At 35.4% G+C, this 14,146-nt stretch overlaps 1 protein-coding gene across 1 annotated transcript; it reads left to right on the plus strand.

Annotated features, from left to right (window-relative positions):
* Nucleotides 1-8,400: 8,400 nt before the first annotated feature.
* On the plus strand, nt 8,401-12,358 carry LOC122312529 (auxin transporter-like protein 5). The gene is made up of 8 exons (XM_043127171.1): nt 8,401-8,767; nt 8,880-9,065; nt 9,183-9,295; nt 9,418-9,601; nt 9,755-9,852; nt 10,638-10,845; nt 11,030-11,287; nt 11,905-12,358. Exons 1-8 carry the CDS (start codon nt 8,606-8,608, stop codon nt 12,178-12,180), a joined length of 1,485 nt encoding a protein of 494 aa, XP_042983105.1. The 5' UTR covers nt 8,401-8,605; the 3' UTR covers nt 12,181-12,358.
* The last annotated feature ends 1,788 nt before the right edge of the window (nt 12,359-14,146 follow it).

Below are 14,146 nucleotides of genomic sequence, written 5' to 3' on the forward strand. Positions count from 1 at the left end.
ACTTTGATCTCATCTGTTGAAACGCCTTAAACTTTTCAGAAATACATTAACATTCTCATGCTTTTTTCTTCTGTTCTTTCTGATCACTTCACAGCTCATCTGCTCCTCTCTTTTAATATTTTCCTAATCATGTCATATTGTATTGAATTTATTTTATTATAAAACAGATTCAACATACTGCATTAATTTATCAACTTTGAACCTAATAATTCCTTATTTTTAATCATTGAAACCTTTCAGCCTTTTCACTGCATATAATTTGAATTTCTAAAATTATGTTTGGATAATGAGGTCATCTTATATATTATGTGAATAATAGTAAAAAAATAATAATAAAATATTAAATAATAGTATTAAATTGTAAAAGGTAGATAAAAAATAATAATAAAATAATAAATAGTAGTGAAATATTTTCATAACACTCCACTATCCAAACTATCCATTAATTTTCAATGTAGATGATTTTTGACATTCTATATCAAGAGCAGTCAAGATTAAAACATGGCATTTATTTTCTTTTGGGTGATTCAAAAATGGCCCATTTTTGTAAATTTTTTTTTTTAAAGAAATTGCAGTTCAAATTCTAACAAATATAAACTCCATAATTATTGATGTTTATAAATGTCAACAAGTTAGTAAAATATGAAAAAGGAAAATGATGGATGAAGAGGTACAATGGATGAAATATTATGTTTTTTTTTTTTTTAATGAAGTAATCCTATACTCCATACTTCCATCTTATTTTCATCTCATTATGAAAAATGTGACATATTTATCATCATTAGATGATAAAGAATCATCCATAAATGGATATTGATGAAAGTTTGAAACTTGGAAATCCCACATCTAAAAAAAGAATTACATAAAAATAATCTCACAAACTGATGTGATTTTATTTGATCTGTTAGATCTATTTTACAATAAAAGTAACTTTATAATCTGACAAACCACATCAAATTACATTAGTTTATGAGATTATTTTTATATAATACTTTATGGCTAGAATATTTTCCTCATTTATTTCAAATATTTTTAACGATCGAGAGAAAAATATATACCATATGCAATGTTACAATATTTAATGAATAAGTACTTCACGTTTTGTCTTATCTCTTTTCTAGTTGCAAAACATATTTAAAACAAAGAATTGTGAAGAATCTTATGAGCGGGATATATGATTTAAGGTGATGATGATAGCTCTATACATATCAATAACATCATTTCTAATTTTTTGCATTTGAATTTGGTATATTTAATAAACAAAAAAGGAGAGTTCTTATTTTCAGCCAATAAGTCTTAAAAAAAGGGAAAATAGGCTCCACTGCTTTTCCACCCTCTTAAGCTAAATGATGAATGATCATTATTATTGGTATTCACATCATTAGGGGGTCCATACCCCACGATGGAGGTCACCATTCAAATGATTTTCACAGAGAAAGTGAACGACTTATCTGTTACCTTATTATAGATCATTAAAAGGTGAAGTGAATTTGCTTTTGTTTTCTATGATCATCTCCTCTAATCCCCATTTAGAAACCATGACGGGTTTCTTTTAAGTTAAATTAATGTATCTCGCATCTGCCTCCAACAGTTAATCAATGGTCCGTGACATGTTTTGATTAAAGATCAGACAGATGAAGCGTTATCAAAGATACTCCATCTCCAACTCAACGTACATCGGTTTTGAGTTTACTTCGGTCTTGCACAAAGCGATAGGATCGACGTAAATGCATCGAACTGCCGACACCAACCTACCAGGCAAATACTGCAGGTGCTAAAATACGTTTGGGAAAGTGGAAATGTGGATGAGGGTTTACTCTTCTGCTCTTTTTGAGACAACGAGACTCCTTTATCTCTTTCTTTGTTCCCTCTATTCATCTTTCTTTTCTAGCAAATAAATCCTGCACCAGCACCTCTCTGGCAGTAGTGTTGAGATGGAAACAAAAATAAAACAAAAAACAAAAGTTCTTTCTTCATGTCCCGACCAGATCTTGACATGTAGTTCACTTTAACATGAATCCAATGTCATGTGCTACTTCCTAATAGATCAGAAGCTGTATGTATTAAGGCAGTAGATTCTTTTTTATTTTTTATTTTATATATCTTGATTCTTGTAAAATAAAAAATAAAAATACACTTCTTAGAGATGGGCCTGCTCCATGTATCGATAATAAAGATAACGAATTTGAGAGTCTCGAATAAGAGATAAATACATGAGATAAGACTAATATTTATTGTTGTCTGTGTAAATATCTATTAGTTTATATATCCATTCATCCTCCACTTGATCAAGGTAAGAATTTGATGAGATCTTTCTTTATTAAATGTAGACACATATATAGGGCTGCCACTCATTGACATTTTACTCAGATATCCTCACTGACCATTTTAATTAAAATGGTCTGGGACCCGTTACAGACTTTAATTTTGTTGTCCTCAAACTCAAGGATGGCAGGTGAGGAGGATCCAGCTTGAAAAGAAGATTCATTCCATCACGTACTTTAGCCTAATTTAGCCCTGCATGGAGAGCCTTGCCTCCCATGTAAACTAAGGCCTGCTTCCTGGCATGGGGCACCCATACCTATCTTAATAATGATCTTTGATGTGAAATACAGCTGGTGTTTGGGACTTGAGACTTGAGGATGGACAATCTTCTGTTGGATAGCCCAAACATAACACAAAACCGATGCCCAACAATCTCACAGGCCCAATTTATAATGTTAGGCTCCCCAACTCTGGAATTTTGTATTAGTATTTATAACTAATCATTGCAACTTTGGCACACTCAAGCTTTGACACATCAGACACCACAAATATACATTTAGGAAAACTCATCTGCCTTGATCACACATTAGTGATAATTCGGTTTTTTAGGAAAATTTCTGAGCACATTTTTTAAACTTATGTTGGCTTCTGTTGCTGCAATTCAATAGACAAGTATCATTACCATATATGATCCTTAAATAAGCCTTTTCATCTGTCAAAAATGTTTGTGAAATCATAGATAATTTATCATTGTGTCAACATATTGTTTTTTTTTTCTTTAACCTTGAATGTTGTATCGCTTGTAAGTATGGAATTCGCATGAATGGATTACTTGTTACAAGGAAAATGGGTCGTTTTTATTGGGTAAAGCATGCCTATAGTACTATATGCTCTTTTTCATGTTTTGCAATGTCCAAATGCAGCTTTAGTGGTGTGATCTAAAGGGCACTAAAGTAGAAAGATATATCTTCTTTTAGAATAGGATTCTTTGGACCAGGAAATTGCTCTCAGCATGGAGGGGCATAAAGGCAAACCAGCATGATGGTGTCTGAGGATAGATTGCTGCAAAGTCAATTATATTGCATCAATAAAAATAGGCAGCCAAGTATCAGTTAATGGAGTTGACAACCATGAATTGATGCAAAGCTTAAGACCAAAGGACCCACTTTGTGTTTTTGCAATTCAAGTCAATGCTGGTTTTCAATCCCATGCAGGCCACTTTAGTCCCACAAGAGAGAGGTGTTCCTGATCAACACCAAAAAGATGCCCAAAAACTGACTCAACATGATATGAGATGAAGAACAGCAAAAGTTCTATCCAGTATGGAGCTTTAATCATTGCCAAGGTAATCTGTATCAAACAATCCTATAAGCAGGTCTTTCACCTGATTTAGCTAAAAAATAAAAATAGGAGAGCAAGTTAATCAGCTTTTCTAAACCAATGTCTTGTTTCATTTGGTATTCAAATCATTGAGTGTGTATTTGAATCTGATGAAGAGTGATGAGCAGCATGATGATCTTCTGCTCTGGAGAAAACTAGCTGTTAACTAAAACTGAGATCTTGAATCCCCACCCCAAGTCACAGGATGAGTTAGCTAGCGTGATCTATGACAGTTCCACCTGCAACAGAGCTGGCGTGCAAAAACCTTTACCTTGCTGGATCATTAATTAGTTGCTTGTCTCTGTTTTCCTAATGAGTACGAGTGGTAACATTTTTGAAGATCTTGCTCTTTCTTAATCAAAATGATCAAAATCCAACGTGTCCCTCCCCACCTTAAGTACTCCTAACATAGATCAAACAGACAATATGTAGCACTTAACATGCTTTGTCCGGAAATATAGTAACAGCAAAATTACCCTTCCCTTGCTTTGTGTGCAATACTGGTTTATTACAGAACTAAGTAGCAGACAAGGTGACCTACTAAGCAATGTTGCTAAGAGAGACACCTCTACCGACAGTGAAGTGATTAACATTAATTTTGTGTTATAATAAGATGTAGGAGTAATGAGAAAATCAGTCATCAAAACTACTGATGGATATTTCAGTAGAGACATCATTTGGTTTGAAGTTGCTTCCAAACCTGCACAACAGGAATATTGAGCTAATGATCAAATACACCCAGCAGCTACAAACTTTACCCGACTTTGAAAAGAACATTCTCAATTGATCCAACGGTAAGCATTAAAGTAATAATCACTATCAAAGGTCAGTATGAGTCGATCAAATCCCATGAGTATTGTTGAACAACACCAAAACAGTGCTGCTTGGATGGTGAAGTCATGTTTTTCTCATAATATCAGTTAATACAGTATCAAGGGGTTTTCTTAATTTATAAGAAGACAAAGCCATTATGGTTTATCATCATCATGAGGTGAAAGATAATCAATAATCTCTCTAGGTGACTTGATCATATTCAAAAAGAAGACCCAGACAAAAAGACAGTAATAAAAGAGTGGTGATCATAGGCGCCTTTCAATTAGCTAGCATCGATGCATGCCCCTCATGTTTGTAATTTTGCATGTATATATTTCATCTACTCTTTATTTTAACTTTTATCACCAAAAGCATGTAATATTGCTCATCTAACCCCATTAAAATCAGAGGTAGTCTTTCTAGAACATGAATTTTTGCTTGATCAAAATGTTCATATGGATTTGATCTTTATCTTTGATACTCGGAAAACCCGAATTCACTTTAAAATCACTGTAAATCATCACTTATTCGAAAAAACATAAAAAAGATTTTAGTTTACTCATTCAATATCAGTTCTAACAATTGAGATTTGGTCACATCTCTGCCAGAGAGCAGATAAGTTCCAATGACCCTTAGATTCAAGAAGAGGTGAAAAGATTCTCAATGAAGAAGAAAAATACAAACAAAAAGAAATAAAAGGGAGAGAGGTGGCGATTTCCAAAGGCACATGGTCTAACAATGATCTAAATATATAGCTTCTTATAAATGTTGTGTACTGTGTTGGGGATTAACATATTTGTTTCAAGCTGTGAATAAAGTAACATAGTGTGTAAGAACTTGGAAATGGGGTTTTGGGTATGGGAGAAAACATAGGCCATGTGATAAAAGCAGCTTTCTTCTTTCTAGTAAAAGTGACCACGCCCGTTTGGGTGTAATCATGCGGTCTACTTTGATATAATTTCCTTCACATCTTCCATTGCTCAACATTTCTTTTTTTATCCTTCCTCCCCCCACTAACTTCCACCTTGTTCTTCTACAAAAATTGTTTTTTCCTTTTTACAAACTGTTCGATTAAAACCATTATGTCCCCCACATATAACTTTCCAAATAATGCCAAATCTTTCACTTCGATACTCGTATAAAGTGAGTGGATGTAGGAGTATGTTGATGAAATTTGTCAAATGTATGGCTTAGAGGTGACTGACTGCGGGGTTGCAGGAGTTTAGCCTATCTGTGTCACAATACAAGATGACAAGTACGTACGTGCCTATAGTTTGAATTAATTAAGATCATTTTCAAATGCAGACTGTAGTAAATGTCGTAGAACTCACGTAATATATCTATCTCTCTTGAAAAATAGAACATTCAAGTTAATCATGCAACTGAAGATTGCAAAGTTGAGTATAATTTTGTTAAGAGATATAGGATAGGTATGTATATAGGTATAAGAGTAATGTGAATTTTTCTTGCATTTCAGATATCAATTACGCTTGCATAATCAAGAACATACGGCCTCTAAAACGCTAAAAAGTAAAAGGGGGTCTTAGACTCGTAAGGCTTGACAAAAGAAAATGATCAGATTCGCACACTTATTTTGAAAAATGAAATCAAGTTGTCATCTATTTAAAAAATTTAAAAAAAAAAATATTTTAGCCACATATAGATTATACAAAATTAAACTCACAAATTGATGTGACTTGATATGGTACGTTAGATTGTAAATTTACTTTTATTATAAATTAGATCTAATGGATTTCATGAAACACACATCAGTTTATAGATTTAGTTTGTGTAATCTTTTTGTATCTGTAGCAGTTTTCTAAAAATAAAAAAATTATTTTTTTAATAATATATCCCACTTGTTTAAAAAGAATGTGTATATTTTGCACACGTTAAAATTATATCAATATTACTCTTTAATAAATTGATCATATGTTTGTAGGAATGATCAAAGAGAAATGATAGTTGCAATCTTAAATGTGTAAATGTCACGCAATTATTTTTAAAAAAAGTGAATAAATACGAAATTTAAATTAAAAAAATAAAATTTTAATAATAGAGTTTATTTTTTTTTAAATAATTATATAATATTTATATACTGTACGACTATATGTAACATTACTAATTATGAAATTGGGCAAATTGAGAGCATATACCGGCCCTAAAAATAGGAGATGGCTAGGAAATAGGAAGACCACCAAAAAAAAAAAAAAAGTAAATTCTCGGATCGGGAAACGGGAGACCCGCTCGTGCGAACGGGCTGCTCACGCTCCCTGTTTAATTATTAAGGAAATTAATCATTAGTTTTAGGCTCATGCCTCTTAAAAAAAAAGGCTCTTGTATTTATAGATCTTTTTTTAATCCTTGGGGTTTTATGTTTAAAAAAATGCCCTCTCCGTCTGACAATGCTGACATGGCTAAAAACTAAGAAAATCCAATCATATTATAAAAATTAAAATAACTCAAAAGTAAAATAAAAACGTTATAAAAACACAAATCATAAACTCTATGTTATTATTATTATTATTATTTTTTAAATCATAGACTATATATGTTAATAGAAACTTGAGCTTAAAAAATGGCTACATGGGTCCCCAACTCAAGTTGGCCAAGCCTAGTAGGGCTGGACGGTTTACGCCATAATCGATCGAAACTAGCCACCGTGTTTTGGAATCGGTTGAAATTGGTGATCAATTGGTTGGCCGGTCGCCCAAATTTATAGAAATTGACATCGGCCAGCTTGGTTTTGATTTGAACTAGTTAACCGACTAATATAATATATATTATTTTTATTTTATATAAAACGATAATGTTTAACTCACTTTAAGTTAAAATGATGTCTTTTTATACTTATGTTTAGAAAAAGTAATAAAACGATGTTGTTTGGTTTAATACACAAAATGACATTGTTTTGAATTTGGGTTAAAAGCTTAAAGTCTTAATCCAAGCAATCCATTTTCTCTTTCAATTTCTCCTTCTCTCTGCTTTGTTTCTCTCTCTCGTCTATCAGACCTCTTTTCGCTAATTTCCTTCCAACCTCCATCTGATTGTCTACCAATAAGATCCATCTTGCTCCGACATTGTCTCTCTATCTTATATCTCATTTGTGTGTGTCTCTGTGTGTGTGATTTTGATTTTTCTAAATTTATTAACTTTGCTTTCATATTTGTTTGATTATTAAATTTGGCAATATGAAAATATAATATATTTGAAGTTATACCATATATGTTACTTCCATTTATAATGTTCCCGATCATGTTTAACTTCATTAACTTTGCATCATTTTCTGAATTAGCTAACTTTGCTTCAATATCTGTTTGTTTATCGGAGCGGCCACTTGCAAAACCGACCTATTTAGACTAGAATCGGTCAGGCTTGTTTTCTCCAACTTAGTCAATCGGTTTGGCCAATTTTATACAAAATGAAAATCTGGTTGGTTCGATTTCATCGAGTTTAGTTTTTGGCCCTAGGCCAAGGTTTAAGGATGCTCCAACCCCAGCCACCCTAGCTAGGTATATGGCTGTTGCCCTAATCTTGGGTGATCAAGGTTGCAAAGGAAGGGTTCTTCTCCTAGGATATTTTGAGTCTTACAACTTAGGGTTAACATGAAATATATATTTTTGTTTTTGAAATTATTATTTTTTTTACCTTATTTTTGTTTCAACTTTTGTAATGTTTTTATGGGTTTTCTAATTTCATTTTAATTTAAAAGTCAGTGTGACATATTTTTTTAAGAAGGACTAAACTCAATGATTAATAATTTTGCTATAATTATTATAAATTAAATTGCTCCATTATTATAAGCTGAACAACAAAGTTATTTTAATTACAGAAAAGGACTCGAGAACCAGTGGATTTCGTCAAAGCCCTCCACAAACAAAAGCGAATTCACTCTCTTCCCAAAACCGCTCTAAAATACCTTTCAAACACAGTCTTTCCCACCCTTCGAGAACCCCTCGTGTCTGTATATATACCACTAGAAGTAGAAGCCCCTCTCCATTCCCCATTTCGAATCTCACTAGTCACTTCCTCGAATCCTCATTGCATTGAACCCCCACTATTCACCGTTAGAGACAGAGGAGAAAGAACAGTGGTATAATAATAGAGAGTGAGCGTGGAAGATAGAGATAAAGAGAGTTTGTGTGTGATGGATATGGCATCGGATAAGGTGGTGGAGACTGTGATAGTAGGCAATTATGTGGAAATGGAGACTGAAGGGAAGCCTGAGGATGTGAAAACCAAGCTATCTAAGTTCTTTTGGCATGGCGGTTCTGTATATGATGCTTGGTTTAGCTGTGCTTCAAACCAGGTTCATTATCTTTGTTTCTCCTTGTACAAACAGCAAGCGAATCACTCATACGTTCTTGTGCTTGTCTTAGTTTCCTAATGGTTTTTGGGGTCTGTTTGTTTGCATGTGTCAGGTGGCTCAAGTTCTGCTCACCTTGCCATACTCATTTTCGCAGCTGGGAATGCTGTCCGGCATTCTTTTTCAGCTCTTCTACGGGTTAATGGGAAGCTGGACAGCATATCTCATTAGCGTACTCTATGTAGAATACAGAACCAGAAAAGAAAGAGAAAAAGTTGATTTCAGGAACCATGTTATCCAGGTTTCACTCTTCAACAATTTGACATAAAGAGAGAAAATTTTCCACTTTATTTTGCAATATTATGTTCACCGGTCTGAGGTTTCTCACACAAGTTCCATGTTCTTAATTATCATGTAGTGGTTTGAGGTTCTTGATGGACTCCTCGGAAAACACTGGAGGAACGTGGGATTGGCATTTAACTGCACTTTTCTTCTCTTTGGATCTGTCATTCAACTCATTGCCTGTGCAAGGTACAAATTCTGGCCCTGACTTTAACTGTATCTTAATTTTATCTGATTTTTCCAAAGAAACAAAAGAACCAGAAAAATCTCATCAATCTCAGCGACCGCACTATCTTTTTAATGATATGCAGCAACATCTATTACATAAATGATAATCTGGACAAGAGGACTTGGACATACATATTCGGAGCTTGTTGTGCTACCACTGTCTTTATCCCTTCATTCCGCAACTACAGAATCTGGTCCTTTTTAGGCCTCATAATGACCACCTACACTGCTTGGTACCTCACCATTGCCTCCATCCTCCATGGCCAGGTATCATTCCCCATTTTACAATCTAAGAAAGTTCCAGGAGCTCATACTGCATCAATCATGCCATTATTTTACTGCTATAGTTGAAGACAGATCCACTCAAAAAGCATGAAAGTTTTATAGTAATTAGTTGTTCATGTGTGCTTTCTTCTATAGATTGAGGGTGTTACGCATTCGGGTCCAACCAAGCTGGTGCTATACTTCACGGGGGCCACAAACATTCTCTACACATTCGGAGGACATGCTGTCACTGTGTAAGACAAGCTCCGATTTATAAAAACAGAAAAATGGTGTCTTTTATATTATTTACGAATCTGCTCTGCTCATGTATCTTGCTTCTCACTTGCAATTTGTTTTGACCGAGTCATGGATTGGCGAAGTTATAAAATAAATAAAAACTAGAATATGCAACCAGGGCTTGACGTCATTTTGAAAGTAACTAAACTAAGGTTCTGCAGACATGATCTGGCCATCATGTGAATTAAGAGGCCAATCTCGAAACTTGTTAATTCCCAAATATTCGCATTTGTCATAACAAGTTAGAACAAAGAATCGAACTTCCGATTCGTGGGAGGCAGTGTCATTTTATTTTTGGGAACCCTTTTCTTCCTTTTTCATGTGGACAGCCAATACTCTTTCTCCCCTTACTTTTGCTTTTATCATGAGAAGAGGCCAAGAGGACTCCAGCTTGACCAGCGTTTTCAAGGTCTGTACCAAAAATAATTAAAGAGATTCAATAAAAATCACCCAGATTATATAGATAATAGGGTCGCTTATCATCATGGGCTTTGAAACTATGTAAAGTAGATGACACATATATATTTTTAAATCTAGTGGACGGCCTTTCCCTTCCATAGATGATCCTTACTTTAACATGTATAGCCGTAGTCGTACTTTTGTTGAGGCCATATAGCCTATGCTCGAACAATATGTCAATAAAGTTTATACGACACCAAAAAAAAAGTATTATTATATTTGAGAAAAAAGTTTGAAATGGTGCTCTAAAAATAGCTGAATCTGGTAAATTTTGGTGGGTCAGGGAAATCATGCATGCAATGTGGAAGCCTCAGAAGTTCAAGGCCATATACTTGCTGGCTACACTGTATGTGCTGACACTGACGCTTCCCTCCGCAGCAGCAGTGTATTGGGCATTTGGAGACATGCTTCTCAATCACTCCAACGCTTTTGCTCTGCTCCCAAGATCACCCTCCAGAGACATGGCTGTCATTTTAATGCTTATCCATCAGGTATTATTGCCCACCACATTCTCCCTTTACATACACATCTTCATGTATTGTCCATCTACTGCTAATTATATTTAATCAATCGAATTTTCCTGTTATGTCTAAATTTATTACTTACAGATGATGTGCATTAATTTTTCTGGGGTAGAATAGAAGTATAATGACAATATTTGTGGGATGTGTGCAGTTTATAACATTTGGGTTTGCATGCACACCCTTGTACTTTGTGTGGGAAAAAGCAATAGGCTGCCATGAGTGCAAGAGCCTGTGCAAGCGTGCAGCAGCAAGATTGCCCGTGGTCATCCCCATATGGTTCCTGGCCATCGTCTTCCCATTCTTTGGTCCCATCAACTCCACCGTTGGATCACTCCTCGTCAGCTTCACAGTCTATATCATCCCTGCTCTGGCCCACATCTTCACTTTCAAATCAGCCGCTGCCCGAGAGGTATATCTCCATACTTTATAACTCTTGCTGATATACACAACACCATAACATTACCTTCAAAACTTCAGAACATCTGAGAAAGTATTTTTCAGGAAGCGTTGTGTCAGATGTTTGACCGAACATTTTAGGATTTTATCTGTTAATAACTCATTAAATATTATCATCATTTGGAGACGAAAAGCGTAAAGAATAAGGAACACAGATCGGTAACGTAAGATCATCGTCTAGCAGATCGGTCCCGGCCCATTCTCCGAAACGGGAAAAAAATTTGGGACTTTAATCATCATACTTAGCTTCTACTTTTGTTTACTAAATCCACGAAAGAAAGTTACAGATACTAGCCTGGACGATGTATAAAGGCACGGGATTCGTGCTGCAACTATGATCCACAATATCTGTTCATATCTGATTCCCCGTGTCAAGGAAGGGGAACCCAAAAAAATCTCGAACTGTAATTCTGCAGCTCTTTTCTCTTATGGATGCCATATCTCTACCGTACACACCATGTACAGTAGCATTGTGCAGAAAAGCTACAGAATAATTTTTATTTTTAGATAGTGAAAGTTTATGAACTGTATTATAATGTAACAGTTTTGTCGTGAAATGTTGTGATGCAGAATGCAGTGGAGCAGCCACCGAAGTACGTAGGAAGATGGGTAGGGACGTACACGATGAATGTGTTTGTGGTGGTGTGGGTGCTGGTGGTAGGGTTTGGGTTTGGAGGGTGGGCAAGCATGATAAATTTCATACACCAGATTGACACTTTTGGGCTGTTCACAAAGTGTTATCAATGCCCTCCTCCGCCTCTACCTCCCCACGGCGTTCTCAATGCCACAGCTCCTCCTCCTCTTCACCACCATGCCTACCCCACTCCTCGCCCTCACAGCCCTTGATTTGTATCCCCACGCCCACTTTTGCTGGGTTCCCACTTCCATCCACCCAAAAGCTGGCTTTCACACATGTCGTTGCATCTTTTGCTTACTTAGTCAACGGATAGAGCAGCAATATATGTATTCGGCTAATAACCATCTCCATCCATGAAAGCACACCTACGTACACCTTGTTCTCCTATGTGTATCTCTGTCTCTTTCTTTTAGTTTAGGGTCTTCCTTATGCATTCTGAAAAAATAAAAAAAAAGTCTTAAATATTGAAGTATTGGAGAACGAAGCTGATAAATACCAACATCAATCACATTGAAATAGCATTTCTCCACAATTCGTCAACTATTTTCATTATGTGTCTGTTTTTATGAAGACAGACATGGCGATCGGTCTCTAGCTAAGGGACTGGGTGCCATTAAAATCGCATGCAGTAATGGTTTTTCCCGGCAAAACTGCGTGTAAACCTGCAAGGAAGATAACCGTCGGCTCCAATCATTACTCGCTACTTGCCTTAGGCCTTAATCCTTATCTTGCGGAGTGCAGGATCGGGAACAGCTCCAACCATTAACGTTTCGTAAAAGCAACCTCTACTTTTCTTATAAAAAGAAAAAAGAAAAGAAGAAAAAAGCAAGCCTCTACTTCAATGGTTGAGCAATCCATTAGTAAACTTAAAAGGAAAACGAATGGTGGTCCTGAAAATTTTCAGAATGTAATAATCCATAAATGGCATGGGACCGCATCTACTCCTAGTTGATTGAGTCACATAATTGCAGATCAGGTGAGTCCTTCCTTTATGATGGCGAGTAAGACGAGTAGAAGCAGAATCATAAATTCATTAATACTAACCACCTTTTAATATTCCTTTCCAAATAATCCTGGCAATAAGTATCTATGATCCATCACTAGATGCACATTCCTGGCCTAGTCTACCTTTGTAATCTGCATGGAACTGCCCAGGACGATGAAAATTTCAGCAGCTATCACCAGGCTTTGTTTTGCTATATATGATACATCTACTTATAAATCGGTGAAGAAAGCATATGATCATGAGGATTTAATTTTCTAATACATTTGCCTAATTTGTTTAATAATGATCCTAGTTGATCTGTAGAAATTTTCCTAAAGATCACCTACGATTCCATGCATGGCTTCAACTTTCGGTTCTAAATTTTTATAATGAATCCCCAATGCTCCCGGATTTCCCCTCTGACCGAGGACACAGTCTTTTAGATGATGAACAATGATAGGACATGATGAAGTAAGGTCTTTTGATTCAGAAGGAGAAACTAGAGAGCATCGTTTAAAGCTTCTTTTTACTATTACCATATGTTGTTTTCCCAAGAACCATTCTGTGATTGTGAGACCGGAGACGTGAGTTGATGACAAATTAAAGAACAACCAGACAAACCCCAATAACCAAAGAAAATTGCTGAAAGGATGAAAGTGACGCAAGGGAGTTTGAATGTATTGCTAAAATGTGGGATACCATGCTAGACATTGATGAGAAGGAATATTGTGAGGGAATCTAATAATCTGCCATGTTACAATTTCACAGAGTTGTCCGGTACTACTGCTCCCTTCCTGGTATGAAATAGGATATATGTAACTTTTGTAAGAGCATGCGAAGCCAGAAAGGAAAAAAAGTCCAGTGACTTTTCAGTTAAAGCTGATTTTCTTTCTCCTCCTTTATTCTCTAGACAACAAAATAATGATATGAACGTGGGCGACATGCTTGGAGCTGCTAGCCTCAAATTACCATTTTAGAAACTGTACTGTATATGCAAGATCATGATGGTTATATAATAACTTTCCCCCCCAAAAAAAAGCTGGTTTAATCCTGATTAACATCAAGAGGGGAATGATTTGTTGTTTTCTTCTAAATCATTCCAAGTTGAGAAATTTTCCAAAGATTATTAGAATCAGGCAACGGCAATTAACAAAATCATGACAAGATTAAAAGTATCAATTAAGTTACGT

Source organism: Carya illinoinensis, chromosome 6 (assembly GCF_018687715.1).
Source record: "Carya illinoinensis cultivar Pawnee chromosome 6, C.illinoinensisPawnee_v1, whole genome shotgun sequence".
In the NCBI taxonomy this organism is placed as follows: Eukaryota; Viridiplantae; Streptophyta; class Magnoliopsida; order Fagales; family Juglandaceae; genus Carya; species Carya illinoinensis.

Excerpts from the sequence above, each read along its gene's own strand:
- LOC122312529 (XM_043127171.1), top strand. The coding sequence starts at position 8,606 with ATGGATATGGCATCGGATAAGGTGGTGGAGACTGTGATAGTAGGCAAT. Across the intron at positions 9,602-9,754 it reads CCTCCATCCTCCATGGCCAG|ATTGAGGGTGTTACGCATTC; the intron begins GTATCATTCCCC and ends TTTCTTCTATAG. Across the intron at positions 9,853-10,637 it reads GGAGGACATGCTGTCACTGT|GGAAATCATGCATGCAATGT; the intron begins GTAAGACAAGCT and ends TTGGTGGGTCAG.